Source organism: Drosophila busckii, chromosome X (assembly GCF_011750605.1).
Source record: "Drosophila busckii strain San Diego stock center, stock number 13000-0081.31 chromosome X, ASM1175060v1, whole genome shotgun sequence".
In the NCBI taxonomy this organism is placed as follows: domain Eukaryota; kingdom Metazoa; phylum Arthropoda; class Insecta; order Diptera; family Drosophilidae; genus Drosophila; species Drosophila busckii.
In genome coordinates, this window is record NC_046608.1 from 17,183,503 (window position 1) to 17,208,983 (window position 25,481).

At 38.0% G+C, this 25,481-nt stretch overlaps 1 protein-coding gene across 1 annotated transcript; it reads right to left on the bottom strand.

Moving 5' to 3' along the window:
* Positions 1 to 16,182: 16,182 nt before the first annotated feature.
* On the bottom strand, positions 16,183 to 17,753 carry LOC108605993. The gene is made up of 3 exons (XM_017995816.2): positions 17,664 to 17,753; positions 16,927 to 17,608; positions 16,183 to 16,873 (listed from the first exon to the last, which is right to left on the bottom strand). The coding sequence occupies exons 1-3, from the start codon at positions 17,675 to 17,677 to the stop codon at positions 16,370 to 16,372; spliced, it is 1,200 nt and encodes a 399-aa protein (XP_017851305.1). The 5' UTR covers positions 17,678 to 17,753; the 3' UTR covers positions 16,183 to 16,369.
* Between the last annotated feature and the right edge of the window lie 7,728 nt (positions 17,754 to 25,481).

The following is a 25,481-nucleotide window of genomic DNA, read 5'->3' on the forward strand; positions in this document are numbered from 1 at the left end:
ATGTGTTCGGCCAGGACCACTCCTACAATACAAGACGCCACGCACCAAGAGGAACAAATATACAAATATTTATATTATACTTACCTAACAGCAACATGGCAGCTAATTAACGTACATTTTTAGCCAAGCAGCGACCAACACCTGCCCAATTAGTGAAAAACGAGCTACGCGATTTTCTTAATGGCAATGACAAATTTTTGTATAAATTATGCATTAGACTTGAACGCTAAACGTTAACGTTAGCAGCCAAAATACTGTTAAATATTTAAGAGAGATAGTCGACGTCGCAATAAGCTCGTAATGCCCGGCAATAGCCCAAGGAGCCAAGTCAGGCAGCAGCAGCAAGTTGGAGAGAGCTGAAGAGTCACAGAGTCGAAGCTGATGGCAAACAACAAATGGACTACGTGCCCTTTAACTAACATTGCAGCAAAGCACGGCATGGCCAACTTGCCATACATGCTACTAACTTGGCCAAAAAGCTGAAATACAAAAATCAACTAGAGCATAAATAATTAGCAAATAAGCAAAATCGGACTAAGTATTTTTCTCGTTGAATTCAATGCTAGACAGTTAAGCTGTAAACAAATGTATTAAGGCAGGCGAAGGAGAAGGAGAAGGAGAAGGAGGCGTGCCAGATCGCATAAAGTATATATAGTCTTGATCAGCACGACAAACTGAGTCGATGTAGCCAAGTGCGTCTGTCTGGCTGTTTGAGCAACTGTTTCTCAGCAATTATTAGAGCTAGAGCAACCAAATTTTGTATGTAGCTGCTTCTATACGCAAACTCAAACGCTTTTATTTTAATTTGTTTTATTTCCTGCGCTCTACACCGCAAATTGAATAAAAACGCATTACAGCCACAATATTAAGCAATTAAAAATATATAAAAAATCTGCAATAAATCACAAATACGCTTTGTCATGTTTTTGAGCGATGTCTAAAATATCAGAACGATCAGATGCATTACTTATGAATTATTTACATTTCAATTTTCAATATAGACAGCGCCATACAAACGTCGCTGTCGACGCAGTTGGCGGCGTCGCTGCTGACGCTACAGGGACAACGAGCTGTGACGCGTCTACTGTTTGTGTGTATGTGTTAGTGAGTGATCTAGTCAAAGTGTATGCTGTGCTGTATTTATTTTGAAATTCTAAATACATAAGCAGCCGCACATTGTTATTAACTTTTTGCTAATATGTTGTTAATTATGTTTTATATATAAAACAAAGCATAGAACATTTTAAGCATAAGCTAAGTTTACAAACAATACAAAATGCAAATCAAGTTTAAATTTACTTTAATGTTTTACATAATTCCATGAGTTCAATGCTGGCGATAATGCCAAGAAACAATCTCAGTCAAGCTACAGTATTTTTTGATGAATTAATATATATTTTATTTCAAGTGCTGTAAAATCATTTACAAATTGTTAAATATCAAATGCAATGCAATTCATTTGAATAGGCAATAAATTAATTTCAAGCCAAACTCTGTAAATTATTTATGTGCACTTTAAAGTAGTGAGCTTATTGTTAATACAAAAGTGTAATATTTTATCAACTGTATTCATAACTGCTTTATCTAACTGTTCTCAATTTGCTTACATAACACTGAGCACAGCAGGTGGACTTCAGCTTCAGTTCTCACACTTTTTCGTGTGTGTGTGTGTTTGTGTGTGTGTGTGGGTGACAAAATGCGTTCGTAATTGTTGTAAATGAGCCGTCACTTGGCTTAGAAGTTGCTGCCACAATCAAGTTTGCCTTTGTGTTGGAAATGGCTTGCAGCTTTAACTTCATTATCCTGGCAAGAAGTCTCTGCCCAAATAGCAAAGCCTGTGGTTTCTTGCCTCAGCTCAACCGCAGCAGCAGCAGCAGCAGCAGCAGTAGCAATTGCAAGAGCAACTCGAAAGGGGGAAACGCAACACCAACTGCTTGTCTGTGTCTGTGTGTGTGTTTGTGTGTGTGTGTGGGGGGGCTTAGCTGTGATAATTTGGGTGCTGCGGCAGTCACCACGGGAAATGTAATAATACATGCGAAAATCATTTGTTGTTGCTGCTGCTGCTCTTGCTGTTATTATTGTTAAGCGTAAGCGATACTCGGAGTCTCAGCCACGACTACGACGCATAATCACTGTAATCATAAGCCTTGAAGCCTCAAGGGGGTTGTTGGCTATATCCATAGCACACCCCATTGACTTGCGCCTTCTTCTTCTTCTTCTTCTTGTTCATTCTCATCTGTTTTTTTACGCTGACGCATTGGAAATGTTTTGAGCAATTGCGGCTCATAAAATCACAGCGGGTTGGCCGATCGAGAGTGAAACAACTTGCAGCGTGAGGCAAAAGCGATGACAACAGCAATAAAAACTTGCCTGCCACACCCGAGCATAAAGGCAAAAGGAGTCAAATAAATCAACGGGACATCAATGTGGTGACTCTAGCCGAAAGCTAATTGCCTGCCAAACTAACTGACGACAGGCAGACAGACAGACAGACATTTGTATATGCATAAATAAGTATAAAACACAAGAGTTATGAGCTGCAGTTTGCCAAAGTTGAAAGTTGAAAGTTGGCTTCTATAACTTTCGATTTTTGGCCATATAACGTGTTGATCGAATCTCTTAGATTAGCAAGTTGCCCACGAGCATAGCAAGGCATAAAACTCTCAGCTAAACTAAAGCTCAAAGCTAACAAATATTTGAGTTTGTTCATAACATTGCTTAAACAATTTATCATTCATATATTTTTATACTCATTTGAATTGTGTGTTTCAGCGTTAACATAAAATGGCATAAACATTTCAATCGAACATCCTTTCGCTGAGTTAAGGCTGCCCAAAGCTTTAAATCAAGAAAACTCAATCCATAACTTGCCCAATAGTCAGCCGATTGTGCAACTGTTAACTGTTGGCAACAAAGTTGCATTTGTATCGATAGCGCATCGTCCTGTGAGTGTGGCAAGCCATCTACTTGCATCTGATCTAACTCTGAGGACCTTTGCAGCAACATGATTCGTACCATGGCAAATGATGCTATAGATCAAGCACTAACAACTGTCTAAAGTGCAGACAAATACAATTATTTTTAACAAAGTTATAGACAATAAAAACCAAAGCTACTAACTGCTGTTTTGTAATTTACAAATTTATGCTTTATACATATTTTAATTTATATATGCATAGGCTGAATTTTGATATAAATTATATTTTGCTGAGCATTAAAATGTATAAAGTAAGTTGTTTAGTTTAATTTTTAGTTAGCCCGTGGCATTTAATTATGTTCTACATATTTTAATTTATACACATATAATTATAAGTAATTAATAATAACTATTATTTATACACAATTATAAGTAAAAGCTTAATTTGGAAATAAATTACAGTATACAGCACATTGTTTAGTTGAATTTAGATGTAATTGTTATTGAAAAGTCGCACTTGGCATTTAATTATGTTTTATATATTCTAAATTTAATGTATATACAACTATATTTATAAATATAATACATTTTGTTGAATTTAGAAGTAATTAGCATTGACATTTAGCTAACAATATTTCTGAATATTTCATTTAGTTAATAGCTGTAGCTACCTATTAAGCATAGATATATAATATATATATATATATGTATGGACTGTATGACTCTTGTGGCCGACAGCAGAAAGCAAAGCGAAATTCTTTGGAAACATTTAGCTTAACTTTTGTTTAACAATTAAGCCTTTTATGGCCGACGACGACGACTCGAGGCAAAGAGTTACTTTTGCCTGTCAACGCTCATGAGTTATATATTTATGCTGAAGCACTGAGTTCGCCGATGCGCCACGGCAACATTATTCATTTATCCTTACGCCTAAGCAGGAGCTGGAGCTGGAGGAGGATCTGGTGTGCGTGTTGTGCTTGTGCTTGGGCTTGGGCTTGGGTTTGGGGTTACGGCTTATGAGTTGCTTGAGCTCTGGCGTCGGTGCTGTGGACTTTGTTGTTTGGCGATGTCACCGCCGCTTTGCATGTCGCGAAAGAGTTGCCAGCTGTGTGTGGCTTGGGAGGATTGGTGGAGGAATTAACGGAATAATAAACAGGCGCTGCTAACGACACGCGCTTCAAGCTGCAGACTGTCTCGCTCTCGCTCTCTCATTCGCTCTCGCTCTCTGTGGCAAGTTTAGTTCTAGCACGAATCGTCACGAATTAATTGTAATTCATGCACCGCAATTATCACATGAAAAGCCCGAAAAACTTGCCCGCCCCACACCGCACACCGCAGAGAAGTTTGAAGTTGAAGGCGCTGGGCTTAAGCCGTGGGTGGGTGGCTGGCTGGGTGGTTGGCTGGTTGGGTGGTCTGTTGCACGTATCGAAGACAACTGTCAACTGTTTTCGAGGTCATAGCCTAACAATTTGTTATGGCGTCTGTTGTTGTTGTTGTTGTTGTTGTTGTTGCTGCTGTTGCTGTTGCTTGTTTGCTGACACTGATGAGTGGGCGTGGCAATAGCAATGAGCGTTAAAGTGAGCAGCGCCAGCGAGGCATGACATTTGTCAAAAAGCCAAACGGCATAGCCGTAAAAACATGTCCGCGCAGCCAGTCGCTGCTGCTGTTGCCGCTGCTGCTTCTTCTTCCTCGCTGCCTTCCTTCCATGTCTCCTTGCATTGCTGGCAACTTTTAATCAGGCAAAGGCGCGCGCGCTTACGTTTTAGCGGCTGCGGGGCGTGACACTGCAAAAGTTTTCGCTACTGCCACCCACCAGACCCCCCACCACCCACCTCCTTGTCGCTGCTGCTGCTGAGGCCGCCGCAAAATTATGTTGATTGGCAGCAATTTGTCATAATGTGAAATGAGTTTCGTTGTCGTAACAAGCGGCGGCGCATTTACCACCGCCCACCATCCACCGCCCACTTGCCCAAAACGAAACAGATAATAAAAAGAATGTTAGCGAAATATGCCGATAAAAACAAACAAATTAACATTAAATGCCAAGATTAAGTGCCTCACTTTGCAGTTTGTCAAAGCCACAAGCGACTGCCAAACAAAAATCCACAATTATATATTTATATATAACACACTATACTATATCTCGGCTTAACACTCGACATAAAGTCAAAAAGAAATCAGCTTAGTCTAAAATTTCAGCAGATAAGTTGGCTGCTGGGCTACAGATCCCCGCTGAGCCTTAGAAACAAAGCCCTGATATATACAAAGCGCTACTCAAGCCCATATGGACGTATATAGTTGTGGGGGTACAGCCTCAACATCAAAAACTAGTCAAAGCACCCTACAAGGTGATCCACAAGGACCTTTGGAATTCCCAGCCTAACCGAAGAGTTTAAAAGGTATTGCCCGAAATACCAGGAGAGAGTGGATCGACACAGCGAAATATTATAAAACTTAAATTTGCAACAACAAAATAAATATTAATATTAATATATTCGATTGGCGAAGACTATTATATGAAATATATATTATGCATAAATATAGTAAAAATTATATATAAAAATTATATAATTATAAAACATAACATTTAATAAATATAGTTAATAGTTAGTGCAGTGAACTATTTAGCTTTTCACTAAATATTAGCAAACAGCTCTGTTTAGTTTGATTGCAATTAAGCTACAATTTAAATTACTTTAGTTTGTTGTTAAGTATCTTATTTCATAAATAAATCAAATTTATTGCTGCAATTAGTTGCAATTATGAAAACTATTTGGTTTCCACTAGTTAGCAGACAAATCAAAATTTAGCAAGCGATGCTAAGCTTAAACAATAATGGAAAATAAATAAATAAATAAAGAAAGTATTTATGGCATTTTAACTAGAGCGGCAGCAAGTTAAATGATTCAGTTGCAATTCAATTGAAAATTGATAAATATATATAAGCTAAATATATGTAAAGCTGGCTTGTATATTTTTATGCTTAACTAGTTGTTGTTGTTGTTGTTGTTGTTGTTGTTGCTGTTTAATTAATGCAAAACCTTGGCTAACAAACGGCCAGCGGCAGCAACTGGCGTTTGCCGCTTTTGCCGGAAGTTTGACAATTTCAGGCTATTTAACTTGGCCAGCCCGAGAGTTGATAGCCGGCAGGCTAATGCCGCCCACACCCTCCCACTGCTTGCCACAGTTCGTGGCAACGTTGCGCAGTTTACAGTTGGCAATTGTTGCAAGTTGCTCGTCGTCGGCGTCGCCGTCGACGTTGCCACGCTTAGTTGGCAATAGTTTCACAGCAAATTAAGAAAAGGTTGGCCCATGCCACGCCCCACAGCACAGACGCCCCAGCGAGGCTTGCGGCCCATATGTTCGTGTGTGTGTGTGTTTTGTCTGTCTGTGTGTGTGTGTGTGGCAACCGAAAATTTGTGGCGACACTTTCTATGCAAATTGCAGCAGCCACACACACATGCACAGAAGGTACAGTTAACGCAGCGGAAGTACAGTCAGACATACACACACACACACACACACACACACAGCTACAGCGAGAGAGTTTTTGGGGGCAAGCGCTCATAAATCTTTGTTTTACACAATGTTGGCGGGTCAGCTAAAGTTGCAACGTCCTTCGAGCAGCAGCAGCAGCAGCAGCAACATAAAGTTTAGGCAGCTGCTTAAACTTGTGTGTGTGTGTGTGTGTGAAAGTTTTATTAAACATATTGTCTAAACAACGAAACTGTAGCAAACTTTTGTCTGTGGTTGCTGCTGTGGCTTTGGTTGCTGCTGCTGCTTTAGCTAAGTCAATTGAAATTAATTATGTTGGCGCTTGCCCGGCTGGCCACTGGACTCCAAAATTTATGCGCCACAAGCTGCCCTCCAAGTGTGTGGCAGCATAAATTGTTGCAACTGCTGCTGCCGCTGCTGCTGCTGCTGCTGTTGTAATTTTCATAATAAGCTAAATTGTAGAATCGCCAGCAACTGCCACTTGACAAATTTACCAATTTTGCAATTTGACAATCGCTGCAGCAATTGGCAGCGGGTGGGGCAACAACAACACACGTGACAATTTAATGGGCCACGTCAATTCGCCCAAGTGACACAAAATTTGGATAGGAAAATTACAAAATTTCATGTGACACTTTACACAGCAAACGCAGCAACTGGCAACAGCAGCAACCGTTGCAAATTGCTGGCGATCAAAAGAAAATTACAAAGAATTTGCTGACGACACTGGGAAATTGCTTTAGCCAACTGTCAGTTGCAATCACAGCAGCAACCAAAGCCAACAGCAGCAGCAGCAGCAACTCGCGCTCAACTTTTGATGAATGAGTTGCTTACAATCTTTCGCTTGAACTTCAACTGCGATCTTTATCGCTATTCACACCATTAACACGTAAGCTAATCCCTTGGATCGTGACAAGTGCAATCGACTTGCCACGCAATGTGGCAACGTGTCTCATTCTTAAAAAAAAAAACGAAACTCTAACAATGATGTGCGGCAGTTGCGCGTGCCCCACGCCCCAAGCAGCAATTCTCAGAATTTTCAAAACGTGTTCACGTGTTGCTGCCCCCAATTTGTTGTGCTTGCAACAAGCAGCAAATGTAACTGTCATATGTTCGAATTATCTGTAAACTGAAACGTGTCAAAGTGGCTAACAAAAGATGCAATGCGTCTGTTTTTTCAATGGGACAATAAATTGCGTAAGCAAAAACAAAACTTGAATATGGCTTATTACAAATTTAGTTGGTGAATTAAGTCAATAGTTGCCAAAGTTGCTCGATGAACTTTAATGCTCACATATAATTCAAAGTGCATTAAATTTGTATATAAAATGTTTAAACTGCAACTAACCTAATCGTGACTTAGACTTTAATATATAAAAATAAATTTGCTGCTTAGCATTTGATAGAATGCATTTCATCTAAGCAAACTCTGTAAATATCATAAAATAATAAAGTATCTCAGCAATTATTAGCTTACTTACAAAGATTTTTGAATACTTTATTATTATTTGTTGCCGTAAACAAATATTTTGCTAAGCAAATATAAGATTTGTTTGCTAACGTAACTTATGAAAAACTGTGAGGGTTCAATATTAATTTTATATAAAAATAAAACATACATTTGCTTGCTTATCTTAAAAAAAAACAGAGTTAAACGCATTTTATTGCAAGAAAATAAATAAAATTGCTGCAGCTGGCAAAATAATGTTGCCTAGCATTAGGCGCAGCTAATTTTTCTACTGAGCTGAGCACAAAATGTGAAATAATATTAATAATTGTATAGCTCAAAAGGCTTTTAATAAGCATTAAGTGCTGAGTGCTTAATGCAAAAAAGAAAGCGCACTTATTCTATTTCTATTTATGTGCACATACTAAGCTACGTTAGACTATAAATAAATATTGAATAATCGAATTAAAAAGGCTTTGATTGATGCGCCATGAGACGTGCTGAGCTGAGAATGAATTCTGAAGGTTCAGATTCAGGTTCAGTTGCAAATGAAATTCCTTTAGAGACAACAACAGTTGGTAGTAAACAAATTAAGCCAGAACTTAAGTTGCAAACAACAAACAAAAAGTTGCGATTGATGCAATTAAAACAACAATTGATTTTCGAGTTAAAGCTAAAGCTGAAGCAAAAGTTGCAAATAGAGAGAGAGAGAGAGAGAGAGTGAGAGTGAGCGAAAGGGAGAGCATTTAAAGCTGAGTGGCACTTGCAAATACGATAAATGGCATAATGTTTCACACCTGAGAGCGCGTTGCAAGTAGAAGAAGCAGCAGCAGCACAAGCTGAAGAAGAAGAAGCAGAAGATGATGAACTGCCATACAGTGGCAAAAGTGGCTCTTGACCAAGATGATTGCAAAAAAGGCGCAAGTGGCACCAGCAAGGCGTTGTTAAGGGCAACACACACATACGCACACACACACGTGTAAGCGCGTCTATGTGTGTGTGGGGCAAGGGAGTCTGTCAGTCGACACATCAAAGCAAGCGAACAAATTAAGCTAAACAAAACCAAACAAACAAGCGCAAACACACACACACACACACACACACACACATAAACATAGACACACACATACGTATACGTAATCAAGTGTGGGACAGTGTTGTCGGCATTCTTTAAAAGCATTTGCTGCTGCCTCTGTGTGCAAGTTTGTTTCAAGTTGCAGCTAAGACTCGAGCTTGCCCCACTTGAGAGCACGCACACTTGTCTCACACACACACACACACACACACACAAATTTGAAGCTATGCCAGCTGTGCTTTTTACAATTTTTACGCTCAGAAATAAACTTTTGCTTGGATACGCCCGCACATTCCTTTTGGGCCCGGGTTAAGGGTTAAGGCAATTTACCCCTAAGCCTCTGTGTGTGTTTGCTTGCAACACTTTTGCTGCTGCTGCTGCAACAAGCTGTCAAACGATATAAATGCATAAGCAACAGCAGCAAAGTTTTTGCTCTTGCTTTCAATTTTGGCAATAAGATTCACACACTTTTCAATTGAAAGCCGAAACATCTGTTTTTCAAAATACCGCAGGCTCTCATCTCATCTCATCTCAGCTGCAATGTTTGTTTCCGCTTCAATTTGCAGTAAACAAAATTTTGCAGCAGCTCCGATCCGATTTGCATCTGCAATTTCTTTCATTTTAATTCGTAAATTCAAATATTTATGCACTTCGAACTCGGAGCTCACATAACTGCAGCTGGAAAAATTATGCATTTGCAATTTTACAGTTAGTTAGCAGCTGTACAGGCATATTCTATTTTTGCATTTCACACACACACAGGACTTTACTCAGCCCACTAAATGAATTTATTTAAATCATAGCTGCTAAATTTGAATAACGCGCGAATAAACAATTGAATTAATATTGCAAAAAAAATACTAGGCTAATGTTAAGAAATAAATAAATAATAATAAAAAAGTGCGTTAATTTATTGAGCATACTTAAATATAATTTTGCCTAACCAAAAAACTTAGTAATTGCTTTAAACACATTTGACTATTGCAAACGTTTGCAACTTTTTAAAATATAATAAAATTAATACTACATAAGCAATAAGTTTTTATTAAAGGCCTAAATGGGTTTTGTGTAAAAATTAAATCTCGAAAATTGTTGCAACTCAAATTGAACTGATGATGCTTTGAATAAAATAACTTAATGCCATAATAATAATGTATATAATATTGTAATTTAATAACAAAGGCCTGCCAAAGTATATCAATCAAAATATTAACGTTCAGTTTCCATATGCCATGGCCATTAATTTTAATAATACTCAAAATCCGCATACAAAGCAAGAGAATAATAAGCTAGAGAATAAAAGCATATTAATATAAATTGTAATTTAATAACAACGACTATACTAAGTTACGCAATTATATAGAGCTGTCCATCATTAGGTGGGGGGAGGCTCACTCCTCACGCCCCACAAGTTGCAACTGCAACTGAATTTACTTCCACTCCCACTCCACGCGACGTCTTATCTTTGAGATACGCAACTTAAATTTGAGACTGAGAGTGTGTTGCGTAACTTTAGCCAGCAAATCTATATTTGTCTATATATGTGTAAATTGGCTGCTAATTTATGCTGCTGGTACTAATACTAATAGCACAATTAGCTAGCTTATACTAAACTAGCAGCGTTTTAAGCTGCCATTGAAAGTCTAAATTGTAATTTCATTAACTCTGAGAGCAGCTTAAAGAGATTTGCATTTATAAAAATAATTTATTATTTCTTAGCTTTCTTGCAAAATATTAATACTAATAATAGTAATAGTAGAGAAAGTAAAAGAATAAATAGAATTTCCATTCTAAGTACCCCAGCTAACAAAAAATGTTGCTAGTCGAGTTGAGCATTCGAAATAATGACACTGTTGTTAAAAATATATCTCAACTTATTCAGTTGCAGTTCAGTCTATTGAATCAATGAGACGTGAATAGCGAAGCGAGCAGAAATCAAAATGATTGCTATGGGGCAAGTTGTTTGGGAGAGCGGGGGTGGGTGGTTGGCTGGCTGGCTGGCTGGCTGGCTGGCTGAGTAGTGGGGACATCTATAATTTGATTAGGTTCTCAACTGAATTGTGTCCCCCCCCTCTAAAAATATCAAAGTGGCAAAGAGCTGAGCCGAGCAGAAAATAAATAAAAATCAAAATGAAAAATAAAATACGACAGAGAGCTGAGACAGAGAAAAAGGCAGGAGGGGAGGAAATCAAGGAAAAAATAAAGTGCGGGCACTGACTGGGCTGCAAAATTAAATGGCCTGGAAAACTGGTCAACGCGGTAGCCCCCATATCACCACCCCCCCACCCAAAGCTGCCACCCCCAGCGCAGTTACATGAGAGCGGCCAACTGAAAGTGCGTGTATAAAACAGTTCCTATTACAACAAAGGGGAGGGGGGTGGGGTGTAATATACAAAATGTACGGCAAGGCTGCCATGCCCAAAATTTCATGCAAATTTTAGCAAGCGCTGAAGCTTCAGCTACAGCTTCAGCTTGTTGTTGTTGTTGGCATAGAAGCTAATGGGGCACAATGTGTCCACACACACATGGACACATCGACACACACACACACACACACATACACATTGAGTGAGGCCTACGCTCACGTACAGCTTTCGGCCTCTGGGCTCGCTACGGCAAACTGCCAACTGGGCAACTGGCAACTGGCAGTGGCCTTTAACATCAGCTAAATCATCTGTAAATGCGGGCAGCAGCTCCAGCTCCAGCTCCTGCTGCTCTTAGCCGTAGTCCGTAGTCCGTAGTAGACTCGGCTGCCTCTTGTCCTCACAATGCACACACATTACGCATAGCTAAAGGGAGCTGCCAGCTCCAGCCTCAGCTCCCAGCTCAGTCCATTTCCATTTCCATTTTCATGTACACAACGCAGTGGGCGTGGCAATGCGTGTGTGTGTGTGTGTGGGCGTTGTTTCTGCTCTGTAGCCGTTTCAGGCGAGAAAATTAAATTGGCCAAAAGTTGAATCCATAACTTTTGGCTATGAACTGGACACACACACGAAAATTGAGTCCATGGCGCAGCCAAAGGGCAACGCTTGTTTCATAACCGATTGAGTGCATTTGTGGGCAGGGGCGGGGGCGGGCGGTCCATTTTGTTTACTCCCCGAATCAGCGACAAAAAACTTCTTGAGCCCCAGCCAACGATCATGGCTAAAAGCGTAGCTTACTTATCTTTTAGTCAAGTGACAGTACAGTAAATATTCTGTATAAGCAACTAAGCACTAAAGTACTTAGAAGTAAATTTACTGTTATGCTATAAAGCAAAGAATCAACAAAATTTATAATAAATACATAGAATTCCAATTGTAAGTTAAATGAATTTTGTAATTTGAATTTGTTTATATATTAATAATATCGTTTATATATTAATAAAATGTTATATTTTTATTAATTAATACATTATTGAATTGCATTTTCGCTGATTGATCAAAATATTTATTTAACTTAAATCTCACTTTGGCACATTTTTCGACTTTGCGTACAGTAAATAAAATATTTAAAATATTCTATTATTATTACTATAAGTTAATAATAAACTTTGCATTGTTGGATTTCAGCATTAAAAAATGGTTTATGTTCTGCTTATAATTAAACAAGAAAAGTAAATTTGCAACTTGACTGCAACTTGTTTTCAAGCAACATTAAATGGATTTTGTTCTGAAATTTGCAATAATTATTTTGAAATTTTGTAATATTTCAAGTTTGTTAATTGGTTATGAACTCTAAATTCTGCTGCAATCGAAAGTTGCTTATATAGAATATTTACTGTATTTCATGTTAAGCAATTTAATTGACAATTAGTTTGAAATCTAGAGTTACACAATCAAAATAATTGGCAACCCTGTCACTTACAATAGTTCGCAGTTAGCCTAATAAACCGTCAATTGTAGCTTGACCCTTTCGCCCAGCCCACACTCGAGGCATCCACATGGGGCATCCTTTTGTGTGTGTGTGTGTGTGTAAGCCAGCTGCCAGTGTTGGCTTTTGTATGATTTTGTGCTTAAAGCCCCAGCAGTTACAATGTGCGTATACTGTTGGTGGAGACTGTATGTGTGTGTGTGGGTGGGTGTTGGATTGGGCGCCCGCATTGTGCTTGTGCCTTGTTGTGTTTGTAGTTGCCTTTGCCTTGTTGACTGGAAAATATGACCGCCAGCTGTTTGCTGTGCACACAGCAATTTATGCACTGGACTACGGTCAAGCTCCAGCTGCTGCTTCTTTCTACGCTTATTTTTTTATTTAGTTTTTTGGGCAACTAAACTAGGCCTAGACTACTTCAAGCCGTTGCTGCTGCTGCTAAGCAAACATTGAAGTAGCGCCATCTATGCGACGCTGCTGACAACTGCTAGCGCCATCTAGCGCTTAGCGCGCGCAACATGCAGTTTCTTTAAGTGTGTGTGTGTGTGTGTGGTGGGCTAAGAAAATAAACAAGTTCTGTTACTTGCCTTTGGCAGCGAGGGTGGTTAACAAATTGCAATAACAAATTGTTAGGGTGGTTCACTTTTAAAATTAAGTAAATGCGATCATAAGCAAGTTACGCTTGGCATGATCGTAGCTGCGACGCTGGCGTTTTGCAAATGCGAAGCGCATAGCCGAACGCAAGTGTTAGTATTGGTCAGCTGCTAAGCCAGCAGCAGCGCTGCCGGCAGCGCAACAGACAAATTAAGAGCGAGGGTGGATTTGCGAGAGAGCGTGCAAACGAAACGAGCGAACGAATGAGCGAGAGCAGGCAAGCGTGAGAGCGCGCTGCTGCTGTGGTGAGTTTTACGTTTTGTGTGCGCTCACGCTGCCTAAGCAGCGACGCGTACAGCGCTGCTGGCGTCGCTTAAGATTTTTGTCACCACCAAAACAAGCGACGCACATTGCATTGTTGTTGTTATTAGTTTGTTTGTTTGTCAGCTACGTTGACTGGATATTAAGGCGTCGTCATTGTGTGTGTGTGTGTGTTTGTGTGCGTGACAAAATGGTGAATTTGCTGGCGTTTTCTAATAAAATGGCAGCACGTGCCCAAGCCCAAAAGCAACCCACAGGCCCAAGCTCAAGCAGCTGTCACGCCCACCGCCTACACTAAAAGCTGTTGCTGTTATACAGACAAACAAAGACACATTCATAAGTATGTGTGTGTGTGTATATGTAATGCTTTTTTAATTTTGGCTCGTCTCGTGTCAACCGTCGTCAGCCTCAGTGCTCAGTCCTTGGTCCTTAGTCCTCAGACTTCAGAACCTCAGAGCGGCAGCCATTGTTGTATGCTTGTACTTATTATTATTATTGCTGTTGTTGTTGTTGTTGCTGCTGCTGTTGCTGAGATAATTTTTTTTTTATTTTGGTAGGTGGTGAGGGGGGGTTTTGGCGTTGGCGTTGTCGCCTGAGGGTGAAAAAATCATTCGAGCATTCACACAAGCGACAGACAGGACAGAGGGACAGACACAGATTTATAGATGCGCACACACACATACGTACATGTGTCTTGGTGTGTGTGTGTGTGTGTGTGTGTGTGAGCTGCTTTTAAGGGCATTGCATGCCTTGCAAAATTATTCAAGATTCATTATTTATATTGTCTGTAGCCCCTGCCACACACACACACACACAGACAGACACACACACACACACGTGTGCATATTTCCTGACACTAATTGAAATACTTTTATCAGTTTTCAGTTTGCTGCTCATCAACAACATCTTTTTGGCCAGCACCGTAGGGCATTGATGTGATCTAAGGGCTGCTGCTCTGGCTGCTGTTGCTGTTGCTTTTCATTTAATTTTCTGTTTTTGTTATTTGCGCCTGATTGCGCAATTTTTCCTGCCCAGTCAGCTGTAAGCGAACCTAAGCGCTCAACGTTATAACAAGAAAGTGAAAGCGACGCTGCTGCTGCTGCTGCTACTCGCCAAATGTGCAAAAATTTTAGTCACTGCACACACACACTAACACACACATGTGTATATATAACTGTATAGATAGTATCAGTGGGTCAGCAGCATTGAATCAACAGCAATTACTTTTGCGGCCCATTAAAATTGCATGGGCCAAATGCCGAAACGCTCTTCACTATATACATATATCCAACTATTGCTATCTCTTTCTAGCTTATATTTGCTGCTGCTTCAATTTAGCCAAATGTGTTAAATATTTCAATTTGAAATCCAATTCTATGGAATTCTAATAACCAAATCCAACAGCATACAATTTTCAAAGCGCCGCCCCGCCGCCCAGCAGAATGGCTGCAAAGCATTAGCCAAGCCAATAGTACAACATCCTCAAATTCATACATAAATCTATCAGCACCACCCACACACCACCCACTCACTGACAGCATTGATAAATTCAAAAGCACAGCAGTGTGGCGCCACCGTTAAGCCTGCCACATATTTTATGTTAGGCTTGTTTATATTTTATAGATTTTCTCTCTCTGCCCAAGCCGTAAGCTTTGCACTTGTTTAACTTTAAATAATATTTGTTGCTTAACATAAACGTAAATAACATTGCTGTGGCAAAATAAAAAATATGGCAACACATTTTGTTGCAACTTTAGGCAGTGCAGCGCCTAAAATAAATTCATAAGCATCAAATGCAGTGAGGCAATAGCTTTAGTTAGCTATTTATTTATGCATAAAATACAAAACATTTTACTAAAGTCAATGCTTAAAACATTTGAAATATATCGCAGTCTAGCAAGAAATTTTGTGTTCTTTGAAATTTTAACTTAAGGCCAGTTCACTGCTGTATATAAAAATATATTTATAAGCATAGACAGATATGAAACATACTTTTCACATGATAGTTAAATACTGTGCAGCATAAAAAAAAGGTACAAAGTGCTAATAACAAAAAGCTATTTACATTTTATACTGATACAAATTCTATTTATATTTATCACTTTGGTTAAGAAATGAATAAAAAAAAAATGAAAACTGTTTTAATAAAAATACCAAATGATGCAACTTTATGCTAAACAACAATCAATAGAGCAATAGCTACACTTTGACTTTTGAATAAATAAAAGCGTTTAAAAGAAATAGGCAAAGTCTGCTGTAGTTAATTAAACGAGAACTAGATACTAATTGACTAAATATAGAAAGCCCAGTTCTTTTTTTGATTTAATGTATTTGTTTATTTTACGTTAAGCAACCAATTTAATGGTTATAAAACGTAGGAACCGACAGTAGTAACAAATATAACAGGAACGATAAATAATAATCGAGATGTAACAACAATAAATAATTAAATGAATTACTGGACTAGAGCTCGCGTTCTTTGCCTCCCTCTCCTGGATGAAGTCTCTTTAGCCTTCGTCTAGCCATTGGGTTTGGTAATGAAGCCGCTAGGTGGTTCCTATGGGGCAGGAGTCGCTGCCTCATATCAAAATTGTCTAGTATTTGAAGCTATTTGCCATACATAGTTATAACATTTTAATTAACAATTTAATTATATGCTATATATATCGTATCAGTTTTGCTTTGCTTCTGCTCCGTCTACAGCTGCCAACTCAAATTCATTTTCAAAATCAAAATCGGGCTTCTGCAGCAGCTCAATATATTCATTGTATTGATCGAAGGTAACGGGACGCATATTGGGGCAAGTAGCGCTAATGGGTCTGTGGTACATGCAGCGCTCGTGGCGCATCCAGCGACGCGGCACAAGCGTCGACTTGGCATCCTTGGAGCGAAAGTTCTTCAAGGTGCGTTCGATCTGCTGGATGTTGCCGGCAGTTGTAAGCACCAGCGTGGCATAGAACATGCCGTTCTCAATGAGATTCTTCATGCTGGGCGCGCTTATAAAGGACATCATTATGTCGGCAAGTGGGCCAAAGTCGCTGCAGTTGGCGTCAATCAACTTGGTCAGCATCAAAGGCGGAAAGTATTCGTAGCGCACATTGCTGAGCACCTTGACCATGCTCTCTCGACGCTCTGGCCAGTTCTGCTGCAGCCAGCGCAGAACAGCGAAGGCCACCTAAGAAGTCGCAGAATTTATAAATTTGAATCTGTCAAAGTTTCAAGTTCTACCTCACACTCGGAGTTGACAGCCAGCTCATTGGACTCGGCCAGGGCGCTGACCTGCAGCTCCGAGAGACGCAGAAAATGCGGCGAGCTCATGATGACCAAGGCGCACTTGGAGATGCGCCTAATCAGCGCCAAGCTAACGTCACCCAGCTCAGCAATATTTCTGCATAGGATGAGCACATCAAATGCATCCAGCTCGCAAAAATTATCACTGCATAGAATCAAAAAGCAATGCTCGGTCAAGTCCTTGATTTGCAAATAGCAGGCAGCCAAGTAGATTTCCGTTATATTCTCCAGCGCTGGACGCTTGTCCGGCTCCAGCATCCACTCGTAAATCTCCTGGAACAGCTGCGCCGTTATGGGCGTCTTACGTAAATCCACCTGGCACATGCCGCGCCGCTCCTTAAAAAAGTCCGAGTAGGCATAGAGCAACAGGCCGGAGCAAGCGAAATGCCGCTCACCCGCAATTACGAGAATCTCCATGCTGCTCTCGGCTAGTCCCAACTGCATGAAGTTCTCCACCAGCTCCATGGAGTTTTCCACTTCTACAAAATCATCATCCTTATCCTCATTTGCATCATCAGTCGCCTCTTGGACGCATTCCTCGCATTTCTCCTTGCACAACTTGCTCGCCATTGAAACCGGCGTGAATTGTTCCAATATCTCCAACATGCTCGGGTCCGACCTACAAAAAAATTATATAATATTAGCATTATTCATTATACATATTATAAACTTACCATCGATAAGCCATAGTAGTGCTATTCAAAGTTCGAAGATATTCAAGTGTCGAACTTTACTGAAATTTAAATTTCTTAAATTTTTATCACTATAACAAGCTTGGCAAGTTGCTCAAAGTCAACTCAACGAAATAATAATATAACAATTTTATTATTAACAAAAATGTCAAGCAAAATAATTTAAATAAAAAATTGTTATGTCGTCTGATCCAAATGCATAATGTTTATAATATAACATTGAAATAAAAAGCTATGTAAACTAATTTATTTATTTAAAGTAAAATGCTCACGAAATGTAAGCATTCTAGTTACACGCAAGAGTTAACTAATGTTAAAATGCTTTATTTAAAAATACAACCAATATATGTAAGTAATTTATTATTTATAGGAAATCAGAGATTCGAGCTATGTTTGATATTAAGCCAATGATTATTTATTATAAGATTAAGCATAAGTTTTCATTTGATAGATTTATTTGATTGATTAAGATTAAGCAGCTTTAATTTCTGATAAGAAAAACTTTGAAAACAAAAACGAACTGAGAATATTAAACTAAATATAAATCGCTTGATTTCCAAGCAGTGAAAACTGTTTGCTTGTGTATTTAAATTTAAATTTAAATAAGAAATGATCTTAAGTAAAAACATTAATTTGCTGTCAGTCAAGTTATGAAACATATCGGTTTTTAGTTTAGTTTTTAGCTTGTGCTTGCCTCTGGTTTAGTTTTTGGCAGCTAATTAAAAATAATTTTAAACAAAAATGTCCAAGCCCGCGGGTTGAAAAGCACAAAAGTGTTTTCAAATGCAAAAGCAGTGCGCTTTTCAATTTTCTATGTGTGTGTGTGTGTGTGTGTGTGTGTTTGGGCGTAATGGCGCCAAAAATGCAAATGCCAAATAAATCAAATCGAATCGAACCGCGTCGTGCCACAAAAGGTAACGAAGCGGCAGCAACACCAAAGCAAAACGCCAACGGACCAATCCATGCACCTACCCCCCACCCCAGCACACACTGGTGGAGGGTGAACAGTTTTTAAATATTTTATATTGTATATTTCAGTGATTGTTTATCGGCAAATTGCCTGGAAGCACTCGAAAACGCTTCATAGACCGCCAAACAATGACAGCCCAGGCCAAGAAGAAAAAGTTTTGAAAACTGCGGGCAGAGCATGCAGGACTGCAAAATGTTTATAAATATATATTTGAAATAGATATATGATAAAATGAAAGACGAAATGAATGAAAAAGAAAAGCGCATTTGGCCAAACAAAAATTTTAAAATTAAAACGCAAGCGAATATTTTTTTTATTATTTATTTTCTGCAAAATATATTTTTTAAAATTGCCTATTTAAAGCCAATCAAGCAATTTTAAGCATTCAAATATTTTTTAAAAATTTATTTGCATATATTTCAAAAGAAAAGCACAAAAGACTCAAAGCAAATGTAAAAATTAAAACTTTTATATATTAAGCGTTAGCATATATTTTTTATATTTACTTGCTGCACAAATATATTTTTTAAAGTTGCCAAAATTAAGATTTGAATTTGAATTTTAAAATATTTATTTTAATATTTAAAACATATTAAAACAGGTAATTAAAGCAGCGACTACTTTTGACTGTTTTTGGGGGCAACAAAATATGCAACAAACCGAAGCGAAATCAATAAAAAATATGGCAACAAAACAAAGAAATGTGTGCAAAATTAAACAAAAACATAAAGCCAAACAACAATCGTTTGTTTATATATGCGCATGTGTGTGTGTGTGTGTTTGAAGGCATTGTATTCGGTTTCGCATTTGCTGTTGCATTTTTTTTGAAACATAACAACCCAAGCTGTGGCATCAACAGTTTCCACGGGGGGCTAAGCGTGCAGCAGCAAGGGGGCGTGGCAAGTGGGTGGGTGTGTGGGACGCCCTTTTACCCAAAACTCGCTTTTGCGAGAGTTCATTGTGCATAGTCAAATATTTTTCACCATAAATTTCGCACGTCCATCAAAAATTGATTGGGCAAGCGGCGTGCCCCGTGCTATGCCCACTTGCCACAAGCTGGGGCACAACCAACATGCATGTTGCATGTTGAATGTTAACATTTATTTTTATGCCCACTACTCGTTTATTGACTCTGCCCATTGTCCAATATTTTTCAATACATTTGCCACCGACTTGCCCCGCGGCTGCATCAGCGCTACTGTTTATTTGTTAGTGTGAGTATGTGTGTGTGTGTGTGTGTTGGTTTGTGGGCGCTTGTGGGCGTGGCAGGCCACTGAGACTGTCAGCTGACAGTTTAAAAGGCAAGCCTTAGCTTTAGGTTTATTACATTAAATTTTGTTAGCAAGACAACGGCGTGGCGAGGGGGGAGCGCGGCTGCTGTCAAAGTTACAGAGGCGTCGCCCAAGGGGATGCCTAAAGACACGTTCTTGAAAATAATTTATTTTTAATTGAAACAAAGTTCACAACTTAAACTGCAAACAATTAAAAAATTAGTGAGAAATGTGAAAACAAAAGAAATTAAAAAAAACTGAGCAAGCAAAATGTTTTAAGTTTAATATAACTTTTAAGTGAACATGTAAACTAGCTAAACAAACTCAACAGATAAATAGTAGAGCTTTAAATTTGAAGAAAAAGAAATAAACCAAAAATATTTGTTGGTGAAAAAAGAAAATCATAAAAAACCAAAATGCAAGCAAATATTTAAGTCAAATAGTTATTTATTATTATTTATTAAATATTAATATGTGAGCTTAAAAACTAAATAAACATAAAAACTATTAAAACATAATAAAAGCACTGGCTAGACTTTGACTATTCAAATAATTACTTTAATATATGTTTAATCAAAGAGTAGTAAATAAAGAATTAAAGTTCTAGAAATAAAATTAAGATTCAATCTAATTGTAAGTTATATAAAAATAAATAGTTACAGCTTTGTATAAAGAAATAAATGCTGAAAATATAGTACATATATAATTTTTATTTATGTATAAATTATATAATTTTATTTTTCCAAATGTAATTAATTTTAAGCAATTCTGCAAAACTGTAACTAATCTAAATAAATAAATATTTGCTTGGATAAAACTATTTAAAGATAGAAATAAAACAATTTAAAGTTAGAAATGTTAGAAATAAATTGAATTGTTATTGAAAAACTTTTGTTAGCATTTAGCTGAAGCTGCTCGTGCTTAGGAAAATGATCAAAAGATTTATTAAATGTATAACAAACTAATGAAAAATTGGCTATAACTCGCGATAAGCAATTGGTATTATAAAATTAGCCAACTGTCTTTATTTTGTAGCTGAAACCCCTCTTAGGCCACGCCTCTGTGCTGTGCAGGCGATGCAGCAAATAGTGAGGAGGAAAAAATGGAGACACACAGTACAAGAAGAAGAAGAAAAAAATGTTTGAGTGCAGTGCAGTGTGCACTAATTTCATTGCTGAGTGCTTTTAGTTGGGCCACGTTGGGCGCCAATGCTACAGCCGAACGCCCACGAGACGCGCTCGTGTGGCCGCTGGGACGACGGGTGAGCATAATAAAAAAAAAATATATATATATAGTAGTGTGGTGTGTGTGTGTGTGTGTGTGTGAGGAGGAGGAAAAAAGATGTCAACAGCACCAATTAGTTTGAAAAATTGGCATAAATGAAGCCCGAAGTGAGGCAAAAGCGAAAGCACAGGCGACAAGGCAAAGGGTGAAGAGCGGGGAGTGGGGAGCGTGGGGCATTGAGTGGCAGCCATGTTGTAAATAAATGTAGCGGGCATCTCTCTTAGCTCGCCAGGCCAAGTGGGCACTCGAATACAAATTATGGAGGCGCTGCCTCCAGCCAAACCCAAGCCAAGCCAACAGGCCAGGCTAATGAGCATGCCAAGGCTAAAAGCTCTCTCTCTCTCTCTATGTGTGTATGTGTGTGTGCAAAAATCAAACGTTGAGTGGCGGCGGCGACAATTTTTTGAATGGACCTGCTGCTGCTCGTGGCCATGGAGGAGGCCACTCCAAATGCCAAATTAGTGGCCGCCAAGCCATGCCAAGAGTCAAGTGGCAACGAGTAGGAGCTGCTTGGGGTTCTATTCATGGCTGTGTTGGTCATTAATTAAAATGCACAAATTGCCAAAGTGCTACACAGCGTGCTACACTTCGATTGAAGCTGAAGATGTGAAAAGCTGAAGCTGAAGCCAAAGCCGAGAGCATTTTTAATTACGCTGCAAACAAAACAAAATGGCGCACATCTGTTGTCAACCCTGAGCCTGCCAATTAATTCACCCTCAACATGGGACAACAAAGGGCCGCCAAGTCCGCCCCGTTTAACGCTCAAGTCGCTGCGACAATTTGAACGCCTCACAAAGTCTCGACACATGGCCAAAATGCTCGCACGCAATAAACAAAACAGCGAGAACTGAGTGGGTGGGGGTGGGTGAAATTAATTCTGCAGCGCTTTTAATCAAATGCTGGCACATGCTTGGGGTGGGGTGGACTGGGCTGGGCTGAGCTGAGCTGAGCTGAGGGGATTATGTGTCATGGATATGGCGAGATTATGAGCACATTTCATCAAATAAAACGCAAGTTGTGCGTCAATTCCCAGAGCAAGATCAAAATGGTGATGACGACAGCAGCAGCCACCACCACGACCACCACCAGCACCATCACCACCACTAGCACCACCCTAAGGGTTGCATGTCGTCGGCCATTGACGGCATTCAAACAGACAAGGCATTCAAAGAGCCAAGTGGAAAAATAATGAAAACACATTCAAAGTATAATGATGAGGCAGAGTCTCGAGCGCACCAAATCCCAAATGGGCGCCCACTTGGAAATCGATATGCCAGTGAGTCAGTTCTTCAGTTCTGTTTGTCCGCCCTCTATCAATAAAGCGCACAATAAAATGCGCTAAGCTCAGCCGCCCAACCCCCAACCCCCTTTCGCTTGCTTTCCTCTTTTATTTTATTTCATTTTTTTTTTTGGGCGAGCAACCCTGAGTAGGCCTCGGCATCGTCCTCGTCCTCATGCTCAGCATCCTTGGCATAACAATAACAACAAGAACATTAATAACGGAAATCCTCAATGAGCCTCAAGGAAGTAAACACTTTTTTGTCTGCACACCCCACCCAAGTATCAATGCCGCTGCCGCTTCCATTGGGTGCCACAAAAGGCTCAGAGACCCAAAAGTAAGTAGAATCAAAATGAATAGCAAGAAGAAGCAGACAGACAGACAGACAGACAAAGAAGTAAGCTTGCATATATATTGAGCTACCAGCAAATATCTTAAACAACAATAAAATTGCAGGTGCAAGCGACTTTATTCACTTGCAACTTGCAGCTTGCCACACCAATCGCTGCTGCTGTTGCTCACATTTATTTTCAGATTTTCATTCATAAGCAAAGCAGTTTGCATTTAAATTTGCTTAATAATTTTATACTTAACTAAATATAACTGACTTCAGTTTGTTTATCTCTCAATGTTTCAATTTCGATTGCTAATCAATTTGATTATTTTTAAAAAATTTTTAAACAAATATTTCGCAATTATTTTGGCTTGTTTCAAAATAATTTGAAAAAATCGTTTAGCTTACTTTTAATTATTTTTGCCTTATCCTAGCTAACTTTTAATTATAAATAAAATACTTAGCAAATTTTAACTTGTCCAAAGCTTATATAGATTATTTTCTTGCCCGCTTGCTGCAAGAAAGAAATTGTTTAAATTAATTTAGTTTGTTGAGCTGCAATATTTAAAATAAAATCTTCCAAGCATTTTCAATTATCGGAGTATTCAAAATATTTGCAGTAGTAAATTGTTTTCAATTATTTAAATAATTTTGCATAATCTTAAGCGCGATTATGATTCTTTTTGTTTATTTGTCAGCAATGTTAAGCCCAAATATTTTACTTTAACATTGTTTGAGTTTTAAATACAATTACTAAAAATGAATTAACAAATTGAATCAAATTTCTTGTTCAGTTGGTTGCATAATGTTTATTTATACATAAAAGTTTATTTAACATATGTACATGTTAAAAAACTATTTGAAATATTTTTGTTAAAGACGAAAATATTTATGCATCAATGGAATTGATAAATTCAATGGCAAGCAGCTTTATTTGTATTAAATCATTGCTTACAAAATAAATAAATGCAATTTTAAGAAATTGTCTAAGATTTAATTTTAATTAAATGCATTTCTCATTACATTAATTTATCAGCCTCACTGTTGCAATTGCAATTTTCATGTGTCTATCAATTTCAGCCGTACATCATATTTGCTTTGGAAATGTTTTACATTTTTTTATAATTATTGCTATTCATTTTTCTCTTGCCCTTAATTAGCAACAAAATATGTCTGACTGCAAATGTTTCAATTATATAATTTACGCAAAATAATTATTGAGGCATTTGTTTTACATTTCCAAAAGTTTTTACTTGTTAAATTTTCTTTGCGACTTTAAAGATTGGCTGGGGGACATGCCCACATTGTTGTAGCCGTAGGCGTTTCGACAGCAGCAACTAAAATGTCAGCCTAAAAATATATATATATCTATATTGCTATCTATGATATGTGTGTCTAACTGTCTGGGGTCGCTGGATGTTGCTCCCGTTGTTGTTGCTGTTGCTGTTGAGCTGGACTCGTTTCTTTGGTTTTGTTTGCATCTACAATGGGTTGGCGCTTGGGCTCGCAACTGGCAGCAAAGGCACGTAAAATGTTTTGTCGTTTGTAATCTATTTACACAAAAAAAGAAAGAAAGAAAGAAAAAGATCCAACAGAAATTCTACATGATTTTTTTCAAGAGCTGCAAACACACACCGAGAGAAGAGAGAGTGTGAGAGAGAGAGAGAGGGGTGGAGGTTGGGGTGGGGTGAGAGTCTCTAGCGCATGCAAAATTTCATTTCATTTCGCAATCGTGTGATGGCGACAAATTCCAAGCAGCGGCAGTTTTATCAACAACAATCTCAACAACAACAACACCAACAACAATTTCAACAACAACAGTAGCCAGAGAGTACGAGCCGCGACTTTTGTCTGCAAATGAGAAACTTAAAGTGCAAATTATATAAAATAAAATAATATAAAATAAATATATGAATATTAAATGAAGATTTTTTTAAATTATTTTGCGTTAGCTTCAGTAATTCAGATTAAGCACATTTTTTATAGTTACTTCCAAGCATAAAATAAATATAAAAAATATATATGTACAGAATGTATATACATAGCTCCCTCGTGAAAAATGTATGATTATTAAATTATTACGATTAGAAAAATTAGAAATAATCTAAAATTACCAGAAATTTTTTAAAATAACAAAAAAAAATTCTTTTATTTTTTTTTGATTATTTTTTTTTTTTTTATAGATTATTTTAGATTTTTAACTGCATTCGCAGCTTTGGTTGTTGCCAAGGGTGTAGGCAGAAATAATCTAAATAAAAATAATCTAACTGCCAAAAGATATTATTTCTGATTATTTTTTAAATTATCTTAGATTATTTCTGATGTTTTGTAATCATAATCACCGAAAATAATCGTAGTTTAATCATTAGTTAACCTTGTAAACAAGAATAAACTTATGCCTAATGGCTACAATTAATAATCATAATCATAAACAGCTGTGGTTATAAATAAATAAAATTACTTTTCAATATTTTGCGCACTCTAAAGTAATTCAGTATACTACAAAAAATTATTTGGCTGAATTTATTATACTTAACTTTCAGCTTGAAACAATACAAAATACGCATAAAAAATGAAAGCAAAATTATTGCTATGGCTTCAGTTTTGAGTGTGAATAATCAACTTTTGATTTTATTAATATTTTTACATTTTGATAACAAAA

What these genes read in the sequence shown, in the direction of transcription:
- LOC108605993 (XM_017995816.2), bottom strand. An exon ending in CTGTCAACTCCGAGTGTGAG is followed by an intron (nt 16,874 to 16,926) that starts GTAGAACTTGAA and finishes GCGACTTCTTAG; the next exon opens with GTGGCCTTCGCTGTTCTGCG.